Source organism: Anopheles aquasalis, chromosome 2 (genome assembly GCF_943734665.1).
Source record: "Anopheles aquasalis chromosome 2, idAnoAquaMG_Q_19, whole genome shotgun sequence".
In the NCBI taxonomy this organism is placed as follows: domain Eukaryota; kingdom Metazoa; phylum Arthropoda; class Insecta; order Diptera; family Culicidae; genus Anopheles; species Anopheles aquasalis.
Genome location: NC_064877.1, coordinates 32365093 through 32382500, shown reverse-complemented (window position 1 = coordinate 32382500; position 17408 = coordinate 32365093). Strand labels below are relative to the sequence as shown.

The 17408-nt window shown below is 48.2% G+C and overlaps 2 protein-coding genes across 2 annotated transcripts in view; both read left to right on the top strand.

The window, feature by feature from the left end:
• The window catches only part of LOC126569018 (ribosome quality control complex subunit NEMF homolog), a 3486-nt gene extending 3156 nt beyond the window's left edge, over positions 1 to 330 (top strand). The window contains exon 2 of the mRNA XM_050225795.1: positions 1 to 330. This exon is cut by the window's left edge and continues 2889 nt beyond it. Coding sequence (XP_050081752.1) covers positions 1 to 178 — 178 coding nt within the window. The 3' untranslated portion in view covers positions 179 to 330.
• A 747-nt stretch (positions 331 to 1077) lies between these two features.
• The window catches only part of LOC126569019 (uncharacterized), a 45122-nt gene continuing 28791 nt past the window's right edge, over positions 1078 to 17408 (top strand). The window contains exons 1-3 of the mRNA XM_050225796.1: positions 1078 to 1242; positions 3068 to 3627; positions 9532 to 10187. Of these exons, the coding sequence (XP_050081753.1) occupies positions 3557 to 3627; positions 9532 to 10187 (727 nt within the window). The 5' untranslated portion in view covers positions 1078 to 1242; positions 3068 to 3556. The remainder of the gene's footprint in view (positions 1243 to 3067; positions 3628 to 9531; positions 10188 to 17408) is intronic.

The window sequence follows — 17408 nt, the reverse complement described above, 5'->3', positions numbered from 1 at the left end:
CGGCACCGGGAAGCGTGGTAAGGCGAGCAAGATGGCACTGCAGATCTTTTTAAAAGACAAGCAGTGCACACCACGCGAGAAAGACCTTCTGAAGGCGGTGAAGGATGAAGTGCTGGCCAGAAATATTCCTGGCAAGGTCAAACTATCAGCACCGCAGATGCAGAAGGTTCGCAAATAGAGGTGCAGGTGGGCAGTTGTTGATTTGGTACACTCTGGTTAAAATCCGTCTCGCGTTACATTTCGCTCAATAAAATGTTATACCTTAATTGTGATTTTGTTGTGTGTTTTATCGAATATACATTAATAAAAATGACTGATGATGGCAGATAACGAATGTAAAGGCTTGATCGTCTCTCCGCCTAGTTCCGCATTTGGTAGTTGGTCGTATTCTCCGTCATTAAAATATATTTTGCTTCTTTTTAGATTCAATTCCCTGATCCAATATCTGTTTTAGGTATTAGTTTTTTCGATTTGGTTTAAGATGGCACTACTTATTTAGGTGAAAGTTCTCCGCCCTGTTGTCGTTTCAAAAGTACAAAAAATACTTTTACCCTAAAAAGAAAGTAGGTAATTCTTTAACAAAGGATCTGAATTGCTTTTAGTTTAATTAATGTAATTGTTCTTTTCATTTGAAAATAGATGATTTTTACAGCAAAAAATCGATAAAACTAATCAGTAGCACATTTTCTTTTATGCTAAACACGTTCTTACACGCTGTATCATTACACTGCTTATGATTTGACAAAATTTTGGGAGACTGCTTTTATTTATTCAATCTTGGAATACTATGAGCACTAATTTCACGGTCGTCATACTAAAAACGTTTATTTCAAAAGAAGTCTAGCTCGCTGTTATACATCATCGTGCTGTGGGTGTGCTACGGCAGCTCTCTCAGTGTATCCACAAGTATCCTTTCTAGGGAGCTGGATAACAACACAGAATCAACACGCACACTACCAACACCGCACAACTACAAATATCCTGGCATGCTGCTATTATTGCTATTATGCTGCTGGTGCTGCTAATATTGACGATGGAGGCAGAGCGAGTTTGCGAGTAGTCGAACCAACAGTCGGAGAGAAACCAATCCCCCATCTAGCTGCTGCCACTAGACCGCAGCAGGGATTTCCGTGTCGGGTGTCGGGTGGTTCGCAGCGACTGTGTACAGACCATCGGAGGCGGAATCAATTCTTAAAAACCTTTAACTACCCAGGACATTCTGCAGTTTTAATAGTGCTAATTGTAAGTGTACTCAGTGGGAAGTGTTTGCCGAGTCCTTCGCCGTGGCTTTAACATCCTGGACACAAGTATCCTCCCAAACGGCATAAATCTGGGCGGAATCGTCGAGTGGGAGGGAGTTGTTTCAGCATAGAATTTGCATGATCAAAGCAAAACCCCCTAGAAGGCATATCAAACTGTGCTAGAGTCGATACGGTCGGTTGGGTTGGGTCCAGGATGAACCATAAAGTGGAACGGCATATGATTTGGATTTGGAACATCCTAATGGGTGGGTGCATGGATGTTCAGCCAACGTTCAGTGACAACGACGTTTCCCAGCCCAGACTGCGTCTCGCTTTTCTTTATTAACCAAGTGACCAAGGGGCCAGTGATTAAAGGGCCCGTTTTATGTTGTTGTCGCTAGGAAAAGCCATTTCCTCGGGTGGTCCAGAGGTGCCCCAGAAAATGTCAAAATTTTCATACATAAAATATCGATCGCGCTTTGGGGTGCATGTGTATTGTGTGTTGAGGGGATTTTGCCTCTGACATATCCTTGTTCACAGCAGTGGCGGCGTTACCGCCCCGCGCTAGCCCTGTTCCCCGTCACTCTACGCTCTCTGGCTAACACGCACACGCGAACCACGCATACCAGCACGCCAGCATGCGCACAACACCGTCTCACCGAAGGAAGAACGCCGTCCAGGCAGGTTTTTCCAAACAATCGGAATTTGAATATCCCTCTGTGTTAGTGGTGGTGGTGGTGGTGGTGGTGCTGCTGCTGCTGCTGGTTGGCGCTAGTGATGGTGGAAAAACAAGAGAAACAAACACAAAACGCCAACTTGCCCGCGAGCCAGCCAGTGAAACGAGCGTTCTTTATTTCTGATACTCATCCCCGTGAATCGACATTGTGTTGGGCGCAACGCAAACAACAGTACCGCGAGCAGCAGTACCAGCGAGCCCGTTGCATTGTTTCGTGGCATGGTTCCCGGTACGTTCGTCCTTGCACAACGTTGAATGGCATGCTTGGTAATGATGGCGAGCAATAGAAGACAGCAGGAAAAGAAGTGAGCGACGGAACGGCAGAACGGACGAGCGAATACCTTGATGATGGGTAGCAACGAACCCATTTAAACACAGTGTACCAGGTGTTTGGTGGCAGCGCACACCACTACAAACGTGGCATAAACCTACTACTCCCTCCAGTGGCCATCGCAGAAGGGTAACGGGTTGATGAGAAGCGAATCGGAAGGACATACAACGGGTAAACGAGCGAAAGGAAAACCGAGTTAGAGCGGACCGGAACATTGTTTGCCTCCGTGGCCGTGTATGAGTGCTAAACAAACAACTCGCCAATGCCAGCGGCAATGGAAAGCGCCAGTAGCAGCAGCAGCAGCAGCAGCAGCAGAGCAAGCTGCAAGTGCTGTTGAGGGCCGCCCTCGCCCTCACCAGTGAAGTGAATTGATTTAAATTGGAAATTCCGGAACACGCAAAGTGGAGGGGCCACTCCACGCCACGACTATTCGGCGCGCATCTAATCGTGTGATTCGTGGCGGGGGGGGGGTTTGGGAAAAATGGCTGCTAAACACTTGCTGTATGTGTGCATTGCGTGAAGAATGGTCTGGCGGGCTGGACAATATAGCGCAACGGTAGTGATAAAATAACAAAACAAGGCACCCCCTGTATTCCACGCATCACAGTACACCGATTGTTGCGATGGCGATGGAGGCGCCTGGTGCACGATTTTTTTTCGCGCATTTTTTCGCAGATTCTCTCGATTGAATCGGTCCCACCCTCCGGATTAAAATGTAGCTAAATGTTCTGTTCTGTTCTGGTTTGTTCAAAATTCCAGGAAATAAACATCCGTCGCTGTTCCCGGATCCGGTCTCGGGGGGAGTTAACCGGAAGGATTACACCCTGGAGTAGTAGTGACACACATGGCGCGGTGGAAAGCGGTAACAGTGCCCGTGATGTTGTCGTGTCCAGTGAGTGTGTTGTGGTCCCGCAGCCAAGGTTTTAGTGTGTGGGTTGGGCGGTATTATGCTTCGTTTATGGGTGTAGCGAGTGAGTGAGTGAGTGAAGGCGCCCTTTTTTGCGGGGTGGTTTCGTGGGGGTGTGTGTGGTGAGGTGGTCCCGTCGGTGAGCGGCACAGCTCACTGCGGTGGTTCCAAACCCGAACGTTCAAAGCGTTCCCAAGTTGGGGAGTGTCGACGGAAGTGTTCCCAAGGGGTTGGCCACTAGATCGCGTGTGTATTTGACGTGAACGTGCGTGGTGTGCGTGGTGTGCGTGATCGGTGAGAAGGACGTTTTGCAGCCCAAAACCCGCCTTATCGTAGTGCCAATGCCGGTAGGCGGAAATGTGTCGTACTATCAACGCAGAAAGTATTCCCCTCAGGCACCACCCGATCACCAGTGAGTAATGGTTTGCTTTTTTTTCGCGACAATCGTCCCCTGGTCTTCCTCATTCCCTTCCCCGCGGGCACTTCTCTCCTGTGCCTTTAGGCCATTAAGATAAGCGAATGCGAAGTACCGTTTAACATGACAAGTAAATGGCATTTCTATTAAGCGTTTCTGTCTCTGCAGCTGCGTTTCACGCTCGTCCCTGCGACGGAACACAGAGACACATTGGAGAGAGAGAGACAGAGATTAAAACTGTTTCTTTTTGGGAAAATTATGAAATGCGCGGCATCGCGGCCGCTATCAACGAACGCAAAAGAAAGGAAATAAATTAATTCATTTGTGCCTCAAAGCGAACCCAAACAGATATACACTCTCTGTTGTCTGTGTTGCGCTTCATTTCCACTCCGGCTGCCAAAGGAACACGCGAGTAAGGAATGTAAAATCTTGTTGAACGGATGAATGCCACAATGCGTCCTCGTGGTCGTCAATGAATAGAGGAGGAAAACTGGTGGGGGCCAGGGGTTCGCGATGAATGGCATTTGATGCTCATTACCGCGCATTCTCCGTCGGTTAAGGCCGACCGGCCGGACAGCAAACATCCCGTCCCGGTTCCGAACGCCAAATCGTCATTACATATTAATGTCCGCCCGAATGCCCGCGCTCTGATGCTTCTGTTGTGACGCCCACCATCACCACCACCGTAACCAAGAAAAGGGGGGAAAATTCCTGGTAATGGCGGCTTTGAAATTCAAATTATGCCACAACCGATCACCATCATCGGTAAAGCATGATTGATGAGCCACCCTGTTCCCAGTTCCCCCCCTCACATCCCGTGCGCGTCTCATTCTCACCGCAAGAAGATCGATTCACAATCGCCAGCACGCGATTGCGTGGATCCGATTGGCCGATTGATGTGAACCGAGAAGCCCGAATGAGATCGCGTTCGCGATTTATTAACGCTCCGGCCGGCGACTGTGTTACTGAAACGCACATTTTGCGACCTTAAAATCCATGTTTATGACAGCCATTACTACTGGGCAGCGCCCAGTCACTTGGCAGCCCTATTAACCGGCCAGGACCGGCCAGTTGCGTTGTCCCCCTTTGTTCATCATTTTATGCAGGATAAGGGAAGAAGCCGGTGGTTTGCGATCCTGTCCTGTGTTTGGTGATGATCGTGCATCCGGAGGCTACACTATTAGCAAATGTTTAGTCTGCGTTCCGCTCGCGGCAATCCGGAGTGCGCGCAAAAACCCATAAATGTCACGCACATTTCACGAGAAATGGTTTCGTATTCGCCGGCGATGAATTCATCATAAGTGATTATGTGCATTCCAGTCGACTGCGCTTCGCTCACGTACAGGACAGGGCAGAGCACCGATTTTCGCGATAAAAAAAGCTCAAACTTTACTGTGAAATCCGGCCAATTTCGCGAACCTTTTTTTCTACGCCCCAGAGGCTCCTCTCTCTCTCTCACGCGCGCTTTCGGTTGCTAATCCGAAGCCAATGGGGGACGTGGGAGGGTGCTGCATAAACATAAACACGGAAGATCCATCACCATCACTCGTTGGCACCGACTCGGGCGAGTCGTGCAGTGAAAGCGGTTCCATTATGCTGGATTTACGGTCGATTTGGTGGACCAGGATTTACGGTACGGCGCGGCTTTCGTTCGCAGAAGCGGCGGCCCTCGGTATTCCATTTCCTGCAACTGGCTCCGGGTTTGGCTGGCTGGCTGGCAAACGGTGCAACGAACGGTGCGCTGCCGTCGCGTCGCTGATGGAATGGCCATGATTAACGATGCTCGCTGGGGTGCTGCGGCGCGCGCGGGCCGAGGACGAGGATTTGCACAAAACCAGCACACGATGACGGGCCCCAAAAATCCCGGGCTCCGTCCGTCAGTCAGTTGGTGTGGTGTGATTAGTGTTGAGGAGAGAAGAAGCCGCTCCGTCATCCTGCGGAATCGTTATCCTGCGAGTGACTTTATTTTGGCCCTCGAGCACTGAACGTTTGGTCGGTGGCATCGCGCGTGTAGCCACACCACGCGGCACCGCACCAGTGGTGGAATTTCATTTGCATGGAATGTATTTATGTAAATATCTGTAAACAGCGCATTCCTCCCGCGTCTTGTCTAATCGAAACCGTGGTTTGCCATGTGGTGGTGGTGGGAGGGGAAGCCACAGCGGATGCCAGCACCAAAAACAGATGCAGCAACAGCAGAACAAGAAGGAACAGCAACTCGGTGCTGGTACTGGTGGTCCATGATGAATGTGTAAGCAACATCGGGGGGGCGGCCTGGCAAAAGGCGTCGGGTTGGGTTTAACGAGATGTTTTCGAATGTTTGCTGGATCCTGGAAGGGAGCGAGAGAGAGAGAGAGAGTAAGGGGAGAGAGTGTGGATTGTTTTGCACTGGAACACCTCACTAATGCATTTAGAGCCAGGAGTTAGAGCTTTTCCGCCCGAAAAATAGATGCCCCACCCTAATTGGGACGCTGAGTGTGGCCCATTACCGTTCCGTTTAACGTTAAGGTCGGTCTGGACCACCTACCCAGCAAAGGGACCTCCGGATAAAGATGGTCATTTGTCCTTTTTATCATCCCTTTTTCAGCCCTCGCTAGTGATGATGCATCGAACGTAGCCTTGGATCAACGAAGTGCGTCCCCCAAGGAGTGCTCGGTCTCTCTCACTCTGGCACTCTAATAGTCATGCATTAGTAGCCTGGACCAGTTCCAGGCGCAGGACGGAAGCAGAGCAGATCCAACTACAATGTGGCCCATACCATGCTCGGTGCCGTAGTTGAATGAGTGTGACCCATTTTCGGACCCCGAAGAACTCCCCAAGAGTAATCGAGGGTTCCTTTTTTTGTCCCGGTTTGTGCGGAGGGACCACAACCGCTCGTGGACGTACCGACGAGTGGTTACATTAAGTCTGCATCGCCTCGTCCGACGTGCTGGTGTTGTGGTAGTCGTCTGCTGGTGTCTAGTTGCTTATTGGCGAAGTTCACTTCTGTAACAAGCAACATGGGGATTGTTGCTTGGTGTTGCTGGGTCCCACCACCAGCACCAGCGCTTCCTCCTTCTCCTCCTTTCCTGGTTGGGGGGTTTTGATTTATGCCGAGCACTTCATACAACAACCACTACACACATACACATGCACACAGCGATGGGAAGGAGAGGGATTATGCTAGGTGTTGGGATGTTTATGCAAAAGTCGTTTACCAGTTGGCACGGCCATATAGCGCCTCGGACTCGGTTACTTTATGGTGAAGCCGAAAGAGTCGTTCGTTCTTTCTTTTCGTTCTGCTGTTGTTGTTGTTGTTGCTTCTGGTGGTGGTGGAGCTGTTCCGTGCCATGGCAGAGATCGTTGCATAAACAGTGGCCTCATCCGATAGCAGGTATCATCATTATGCATGGCAACGTGCCTCGGTGTGCCTCGAATTGTGCGCTTGCCTCGCAAACCGTGTACATCATAATTTATGCTCAATCTCTCGCTCTCTCTCTCTCTTCTTTCTCTCTCTGCACTTGGCTTGTGTTTTTCGGATTTATGACGGACACACCGGGATGGTGCGGCATCAAGAGAGGCATATTATAACTTTTCCCATCCGATCCCCAATGCTCGCGGTTCCGGGGCAAACCGATGCTATCCGATGCTATCCGATGCTCCCGCTGCTCGCGGGCTGCTTAATGATGATGCATTGTTTCCATCATGTGCAACCAGTGTGCAGCAATTGATGAGCCATTTTGGGCTCGGTTGCCGTGCTGTATTGTGTTGTTGGGGGTTTTTTTTTGGTGAAAGAGGTTTTTATTTTAAATTTTCCCAAATAAATCATTTCATTGCTAACGGCTTTTAGGGGTTCGTTAGTTCAATTAAAGCGGGGACTAACGGTTGTTTTGGACATAGAAGATTATTTTTTATGAGGAATCTTTTTAACTTTATTTATTTGCGTGAAGGTTATAGTAAACAAAAACTATTCATCAATCAATTTAGGGTCAATTTTATGTTGGCAAAAATACAGCTATTCATCCCTGGGAGAGCTGAAAAAATGCCTTTTACGGTGTCGAATTTAGTTTTTTGCTCCATCCATCGGATACAAAAATCCATTATACTAGTTGATACTTTCGTTGGATTGTAACAAAGTTGTAATGATTTTTATGATTTTGTTATGGAAAACGGACTTCAATCAATAATTTCAAAATTTCTAAAACGATTAAAAAAACGGGATGGAGATACCTAACAGATCAGGGGTTTTAAACTCATATTACCATGCGGTCCGCAGAAGAAAGTAAGCAGTCCGCGGGTCATTTCACCTCATAAATTGGAGATTTACCTCACATATTTTAGCGGTAATGGCAAATTGAAATGGTCACAGCACCGGGAACACGAAATGATCTAAATCTGTTGTCGAATTCCGATGATGGAGGCGCCAGGTAACCGGTGCATTCAGGGGTTTGTAACAGAAATTTAAATCTCTAAATAACCCAGGGATCTCAAACTCCATTATGAAGTAAAGGTTGAAATGTTGAAAATGTGTATATTCATTCCATTTTTCGAATACTACTGCCATGGCAGATACATTACCAATCTTCAATTCCAACATGTGCATAGAATGAAATTACATAGAACATTCAATTAACTACCAATGCACAATGGGCTGAACAAAATAATTCAGCGGGCCGCGAGTTTGAGACGCCTGTGGTATATGATATGTAGAACGGTGCATCGGAGCTATGCCCATTTGTTATGGCCACGGTGTTTACGTGGATCAGAAAGCTTGTGGAATTCGTGGAATAAATGTGACAATTTTATGTTAAAAACTTGCATGTCTATTGTACAAATTACTACAATACTGCTGTTGGCCTTGAACAACTCGCTCCGAACAATACCCAGCCGTTAGAACACTTCGAATCTGCATAGATCTACATGCCTTTGATTGTAAAGTAAATGCTGCCAGGGGATTTGATTCAGTGCCAAACTAACATGACCGGCTGGCTGCATCCTTGAACAGACGGAACGAGGTCCTCTCCCTCTCCCTGTCTCTCTGCTACACAACTCGTAGATGAACAATGCCCATTCATGCAAGGTCCTGGAGCATGAGGAACGGATACAGCTGCAGATTGCATAACTTACTGGATAAGCAGCACCACAGCACCTCTCTCTCTCTCTCTCTCTCTGTTTCTCGGAGTAACGGCGCCTGATCCTTCAACATTACTTCAGGCTCTTATGGTGAGACACCGTCTTTTCAGGTCGGAAATTCAATTGTTTCTGAATCGATGGCCGCTTGTGCTGGGTTTGTGTCGATCACGTCAACTTTGTCCTGGAACTAGAAGCACTTCAGCAGCCCTTTTTCGAAGAGGATTTTGTCTTCTGTCATTCACGTTACACGATGCAAACTAATGGTACGGAGGCAGAAAGGGGACATTTTGAGCTGGGATTATAATACATACTCGTGGCATTTGTGGCCGTGTCAACTACTTCTTCTGTTCTCTATTCACACGACGATAAAATTTATTTCGGAGAAGGTTTCCGATGAGTCCTTGGAATGCATGAGTCTGATAAGGTTTTTGTCCAATGTTTCTGGAATTTTGTCCTAACTCTACTACTGGAAGGGACAAATTACCTTCCAGCTAAGCCTTCGTGCTAGTCCAATTGTTTTCCTATTGCCCTTTGTCCCTTGTTCCCTTTGGTTCAGTTGGTTTGAAACAAATAGCGATCAAAATTGATCAAAAACCCTCTCAAAACTGTCAAATCCTCAAATTGTCTGAACGGCTGTGCGCTGGTGTGTAAAGAGAGCTGACGTTGGACAGGGTCAGGGCTCGGCGGTTCGATTGGCATATCCAGGCACGTGCTCAATCCGCTCGTGCTTCACAAACTGATTTGTTTCATTTTTTTCTATTCTTCCATTTCCACTTCCTCCCTCGGCAGGTCACGAATATTCTTTGGAGAGTACACAGCAACACCGGAAAGCGGTCGTGAACGTTGTCGCTCGGATGGCAGTGTGTCGTCGACCGCAACGAACCAATCGTCGTCACCGTCGTCGATCAGTGTGAACAGTGCGCCGGTGGTGGCCGACACCGTGAACGGCAACAAGCAACCCCAACCCTCCGAGCCGGAATCCGTGAGTGTGAATCTGCTGCCGGCCAAATGCACCGATAGGGTGGCCCCGGCACCCGAGTGCTGTGTTCGAACCGGCTCACCGGCGACACAGGTGGTTGGCAACGTCGGTGAACCACCAGCAGGTGCTAGCAGTGTCGGTGGTGGTGGTGGAGGCACCAGTAGTGTCAGCATTGCCGTCGCCGCTGCTGGACGTGCCAGCAACAGTGTCAATAGTGGTAACGCAAGTGTCAGTGGTCAACGTCGCCAGCAGCAGCAGCAGCAGCAGCAGTATCCGGTGGTGGTCGGTGTTACCGGGACTTACGCCGGCGACCAATCGAATGGACCCCTGCCAGCGGCGACCTACGGTAGTCGCTCGACAACCCCCTCCACCGGTGTGTCCGGTGTAACGAGCTTTCAAGCGAAAGGTGGTCGCTCGAACGCCAGCAACAACAATAATGAGGATTGTGGGCAGCCAAATTCACCAGGTAAGCCCCTGTGCGACCTTTCCCTTCGTTGCTCATTCAACGGTATAAACGATCGGTCGATCGATCACCGCATCACCGTGACATCAAACGGATACGGAGATGGATGTCATGATGCAAATTTAAATGAACTTTAAAAGCCTGCAGAGTGTGTGCTTTAAGAGAATAAGCGGCTTATGCTACGGGTTGTACGATCCGCTTTTTAAATAGGGTAATTGATTCCGTTTTCCGCTGTCCTATCGTCACTCGGCATCGGGCTGGTATCCTGCGTGGAAGACAGACAGAGAAAGAGACAGGGCGTATACAGGGAAAATGTGGAGAATTATTACCTTTTTACAATGTTGTACATTTTCCATTTCTTCAAATTTGAGAACCAATGAAGATTTTTTAGATATCCTTGTTGGACACTAGAAGAAAGCATCGCACGTTGGCTGTAAGTGGCTTTACGGTATTTTGGCTCAATCTTGGCGATGCACTTGTTTTTGAGCTGGTAAACATTTTGCCACATTTTAGTGTCTGTTGCGTCGACTCAAACATACTAATGATAATTTCGTTAATTTATCTTGAAGCTACCATTCAAAAATACGTTGGGAGTACCTTAAATTGTCATCTCTAACCATTACTTTCCCTGTTATATGAGGATTGATAGCTATACGAAGGAGCGATTTTTCCAAATACCTCTCATACTGGTGAATAGTGAAAAGTGATTCGTGCATGAAAACCAAATTCGACAACTAATCACTTTCGACCAAGTGAAGCTATGCTTTGCTATTCTTGTATATACCCTTTTTGGAACATGAATAGCATGAACTTGAAGCTTCTTGAAAATGCAGGATAGATGGATGGAGCTTAAATGATCCTCTCTTTATCTATTTGAATGGCACCGTGGTGTAGAATTCTTTTAATTCGTTGAACTCTTTTAACCATTTAGTAACTATTAGTAATAAATTATGCTCGGACACCAAAATGATTTATTCCTAAACAATAGCTATTAGTATTGTTGCAACAAAATTACAAGTGTCTAAACACTATCACATTTGAATTCCATTGTGTATAATTGGCTGTTTTTTTTTTTAAATAAAGCATTGAGCATATTGCTTTTACTCGCAGTAATGTGACCTTTTATGGGGCATTTTTTAAACGTGCGCGTAATTTCTAGTTCGACAAAAAGATCCGTATGAAGCTGGGGCAATTATTATACCTGCCTTCAATTGTCTTTATTGTATTCTGTTGTCAACTAATTCACGCCTGGAAATCCTTAATGGACTAACTGCTAAACCTTGACATTCAACTAAAGTCCAATCTTCGTAAACACCAACTAACGGTGTGTTCTGCATTCAGCATTCACTGTTTTCCTTTTAATTTGATTAGAAATTATTGCAACGAAACGGCTACCATACCAATTTAGAAAAGTATACTCACCAGATATTAAACCAAATGGAGATTATTATGAAAATGGCTTAAACGGACAGTGAATAGGATGACCGTGCCGTGCATCGATTAACCAAAGGAACTGCTTTACTCTGGATGGAAAAATTGAAATTGGAAATCCCCTCCGTAGCGACCCGGTAGCTTGTCGGCACGCGGATCATGAGTGTCCAGGGAGGGAGGGAATGCCGTTTCCTTCGGCGAAGGCTACCATCGCGATCGCCAAGTGTCTATCAACATTATCGAACCAACCGATGGCCCCATGGTCCCAGCTTCTATGCTTTCCGAAATTTTCCGATCTCCCATCTCATCCTATCTCGAATCATCGATTTGATTATCACGAGCATCACGACTGACGAGCCAGGAGCTCGGTAGTACCAGCGGTCATGGTGCCATTGTGGCCGTCAGGTCTAATCCACGCGCATGATTGAGTCATAAAAGGGCAAAAATTAAGTCGTCACTGGTCCACCCTCTGGTCCCCATTTCCCACAGTTGCCGGGTTTTTTGGGACTGGATGCCCGGAGGAGGTCAATAACCTGTGAATCGATCGATCGAATCCGCGTGATTGCGTGGATGGCGCACCCATTAGCGTATGGTGGTGCAGTTTTGCGATGCGATTGTTCTGTTCCCGGGAGTCCCGGAGGGGATGATTCTGACCGAAACTCATTTCCTAAATTGAACAAACCAGAGCGTGTAACCAGCGAAGGGACGCTAGGGTTAGGACGGGGACCCTGAGGCCCGCTTGGCGAGTGCACTCCCTGCTGATGTATCGCACGGATGTGACCCGCATCGTTATGCTTTTGTCTCGCATATATATAGCGAGCGGCCAGCCGGATCCAGCCGCGTGGTGCGCTTTGTCCCGGGTACGTGTGCGGCGCGGACGAGAAGAATAATTCGTGACCGTGGCTTCGCGGTTAGATAACGCCGTTAGCAGTGAAGCATCAGCGAGCGAGCGAGCGAGCTCTGCGTTGAGCTCCCAGTCGAACGACGATTCTCGTTCGTCCGTTCCATACATGTGACGATGAGGCCACATAAATTTGTGCCAAAGCGTTGTGCCTGGCAGGCCACCGGCACCGATCTGTATGCTTCTTCCATTACGTATCGTATCGGTTGCTCGCCTCGTGAATTGATGTCCCTTGCGACGCGAGTTTGCTCGAGTCAAACTGAATGAGAAATTAAATAACCTCCTTCCCGGTGCCAGTGCCTCACCCAGCCGATACGATAAGGGATGGATAAGGAGCCACTCCACTTCCACCAACCACCCACTTCCCCTTCAGGCCACTGTTTGCACTCGCGAAGGAAAATTAGTTGCGGAACTTGTTCGGTGCTAGGTGCGACTTGACATTGGGCACACCTGTGTTTAACCGCACCTGGCATTGATTCGATGGTTTCGGTTTCGGTCCGCACCCAGTACGTACGTCCAGCACTCCCGGAATGCTCAATTATGCATGCTGCCTTCCAGTACTGCTGGCTGCCTGCCTGCCTGCCTGTGGCCTTGTGGCAAATGTGTCCGAACTGTGTCCGACTGTGTCCGACTGTTCACGATTTGGTTTAGGGCTCGATACGAGCAGCACCCGCGCATCGCGCATCGAGCTGTGATTTATTTGCCCGTTTTTCCAACGGAGTGAAGGAAGGTGCGAGTGGGAGGCTCAGTGTGCCTTACCGGAAAACGCCACGAGACATGTTATTGACAGTTCCCGGGAAGCGCCCAAAAAAGGAAAGCAACCCCCCCCCCCCCCAATCCCAATCAGTGCGCTTCTGGCCCTATATGCTGTGTGTGTTTTGCATTTTCCAATATTTTCCCAAAAATCAAAAAGGAAAACCCAACAATGTCCCCTTGGCAAGCCTACCCTTCTTTGCTCGCTCGCTCGGATCCTCCTCGTTTAAATATTCATTTCCGGCAGGCAGCTGGAGGGGGAAAAAAATGAAACATAAAAGCTCACGATTTCCGCGCAGTCGTCAGTCAGTCAGCGAGTCACTCACTCACTCACTCGGTCAGTCACCGGAACCGAAGGGGGAGTGGAGTGGAGAGCAAATTCGGGGGACTCTAACCAACGAGCCGGGAGCGAACGTTTACGCTACGTCTGCATTATTAACGTCTTAATGTTATGAAATCCGGTATTGAGCATTTCGGGAACAAATTGTGATGGTTCCGTTCCGATACCGGTTTCCTCGTCGGTCCCCTGCTGCTGCTGCTGCCACTGCTGTGTGTGCGCGACTGGTGGGAAGGAGGAAGGGCAAAATGGTTTTGATTTATTTGGCGAGCTTTCGGCCAAGCGAACTATGCCGCGTTGCTGCTACTGCTGCTGCTGAGAGGCTTTCGGCTAAAGTTTAAGATATGATGGGGGCTGGCAATGGCCGGATTGTTGGCTTCTGGTGCTGCTGCTGCTGCTGCTGCTTCTGGTTTTCCCGTTACGCTACGCCATTGCCATTGTGTCTCAACCGCACCAGCGCCACGGCAGCGCAGTAGCAAAGGGGCGGTAAGGCGCTTTAAGCGGTTCATTTCCGGGTCATAAATTTAGCCGACCTTACTCAGCACTAGCAGCAACACAGCAAGAACAACAATCGATGGCGTCACGAGAGCTGGAAAAGACCGGGGATCACCGATCGGGGTATGAGCATGTTTCCGGTGCGGAGGTGATTGTGCTGCTGGCAGCAGTTGTGCTTACCTTTTTCCGGCTTACCGTTCGGTTCTGTCTTTGATGTTTATACCCCGCTCGTATACCTTCTCCTTCTTCTTCTCTCTCTCTCTCTCTCTCTCTCTCTCTCTCTCTCTTTCCTTGTGTGAAGGATCCGTGACCGTGCAAATGGTCTGGGTATCACAAGTTACCCAAGGTGACAGAAGTGGAATTGAAACTGGAAAGCTTTCGATTGCGGGATTGCTGCTTTATCCGACCAGAGTGAGAGATGGAGAGAGTGGGAGAGGTGTTATCACTGGGCCTTTGATGTGATGAACTTTCCCCCTTTTGCTCGCTTGTATGTTTGCTTGTTTGCGACAGAACATCATGTGTAGCATCCAGGATGCTCGGTGCTTAAGCCATTCCTTCTTTTCCTCGCTTCCTCGCTTCCTCGCTTTCTTCCTCCCTGCATAAACAAGCCCCCTGTAAGTGAAAACACTGCCACGTGGCAACGTTTGTCGCACATAAACACTTGACTCATACTTTCCGCTCCGCGCTGATGACGTCACCAGTTTGCGATTTCAAAAGTTCACTGAAGTTCACGCGTATTTCCCGCGGCCAGGGAGTGTGATAGCTGGAAGCTGCGTGAAAAAGTTTCGAGCATCGCAACATTGACTGCTGTGAAGAGCGGTGCGGCTCGCGATCACGTTGAATCGCAAGCTAAAATGGCGTCGCTAATATTTGGATGTTCCAGCGGTAAACAATCCACAAACCACTGACGCTCACACTGTTGTTCCCCTTGCACCCCCGGGCCACGGGTGTCGCGAGAACAATGCTGTACCGAGCCATTCGTCTCTCTTCACAATTTCGCTGAAAGTCTGGTGTAGGATTATGGGTTGTCAATCGATTTTTCAAATGTCCCTTTCAAAGAATGGGAGCTCTGTGAAGTGCTCCTAGTGCTGCTGCTGCTGCTGCTGGTGGTTTGGCAAAAGTTTTCCGAAGAGCAAAGGACCGAGAACAATGCCACACGGCAGTTTGAAAGGGGTTTTGAAGAATGCACCCACATGTGTACGAGTGGCCTTGCGGCTCTCCCCTAGGGGAAGAGGTGCGATCTTTAATCTCGCCACCCGGATGAATAATTTGTGAGCCTTTAGGGTGCCCTCGGGAATGCTGGGATGTGGGACCCTGAACAAATAGTGAAATAGGGAAAAATGAACAAAAGTGCATTCCAGCTGGGGCGCCTGGGTTCGGTGGCAAAATTCGGTTCGGTCACTTCTCTCCTGGGAACGGTGTGTGGGAGCAAGGGATTCGAGCGCATTTGTGCAAATAGGTGAGCATTTAGTAGCGGTACCCGGACTGTCAGAGGCCGGCGGTCAGTGAGCAGTGGAAGGCTTGTCATTGGATTTGGACAGGCAGCTGAGAAACAATCTGGAATGCTCGGAACGTGGTCCACGTGGCTAGGGAAGACCGTGCTGCTGGCAGCAGTGGTTACTAGCAAACCAAATGCAGTTCCCGTTGCCAGCTTCCGAGGCTTTAGTTTGTTTAATTTTATTAGAATCCAGCAAAGTCTCTTCGCTGGCGCTGGAGCTTGGTTTCGAAGGTAAATGGACTCGCTTGTACTTGAGTTGTTGCCAGCTTTTCCGTGCAACAGGACTGTACTGTACCGTACTGTTACTTCGTAGCGCTCCTCGAAGTGTTCAACTCGACTTCCACCGGTTACTGGTTAACAGATGGCCGTGCGATGCAACCAGAGATTCAATCTCTTCCCGAGCGTCTCCCTCTATGGTTTCGCTTTCATGCGAGGGAAAATAAAAGAAACTCAAGCGCACTTGCATTACTTGTGCGACTTACGAGGAGCTGCAGGCAACGACGACGACGACGAGTGGTGCAGTGCAGTGTTGCCTGTGGAAATGCAGTAGAAACAGCCCACCGTGGTGGTCTTTACATCGGAGAAACCGAGTGGAGAAGGTGTGCGAAGGTTTGCTGGTAGTCCTCAGAAAATTTTCCACCACTTTGCACCCGGGAAGAAGTGTGTGTATGTGTGACTGTGCGTGGGTTATGCACCGGAATCGGAAGTGGCAGAAAACCGTTGGAATGGACCGTTGATTTTCACTCCGACCAGAAGAACGAGGACGATGGTATGGTTTCAAGTGTTTGGCTGCCCAGTTCTCTCACATGTTGGTGGCGTTTGAAGGGTGGGAATCAGAGGGAGAGCAGAGGAGAGAGAGAGTGAGAGAGAGAGAGAGAGAGAGAAAGAAGAAGAGAAAGAAAGAAAAATAATATTTACCAACAGTTCGGCCTTGAACCTTTGACATACTTCATCGAGGTCGATGTGAACCGTTTGTTGAGGGTGTTGAGCTTTGGAACGAGATCCGTGCTGGTGGTCTGCGGTGGTGACATGTGCAACGTGCATTTTGCATACCATCTGGCATTGCTTTCAGTGTAAATCTTAGCACCAGCACATACCTGGTGGACGATTAAATTCATAAGCATATCACGGCGTCGGCAAACGAGCCATCACAGATGCCGAAATATTTTTTTAAAATTCAACTTCAATTTATCTTCAATCGTGCAATACGAACGTATCTCATAAAAAAACTATTGTTAAATATTTGAAAATGACAACATTTTGCGCCTAGAACCATAATTTAGCGGGAAGATGTGTGACTCTGCTTTAATGTTTCTAAGAGAAGCAATGAAACTAACCATCGTTAAAGTAATCATTGTGTTAATAAGCAATTTTAGCACTAAAGAGCACTATGTGTTTGATCAAAAGTATCTCGAAAGTTTATAACACATCCATGTGTATCCGGTATGGAATGAAGATGAGATGCAAATGAAAGAACAACACGAGGGAGCATAAAACATGAGTTATGAATATGACTTCATGATCGTCTTCATTCTTGGAGGGAAACCCGATTCTGAAGAAGGAAGCGGGTCTCGCATAATATTTTGGCATGAATAAAAAAGTTTCCGGCGTTAAATTGTTACTGAGTTGGAACCATGTATTCATTTGGATAATTGGCATAAAGATCTCATAATACGTGGGGAATGGTTGTCAAATTGGATCGACAAAAAAACCGTGCCTAAGCGAGAAATGTTAGCATCAGTGATGCTAATGATTGATTTGTGTTAGACCAAGTGAAGCTTAAAATATGGTTGTTGGAGGGGTGCGAAC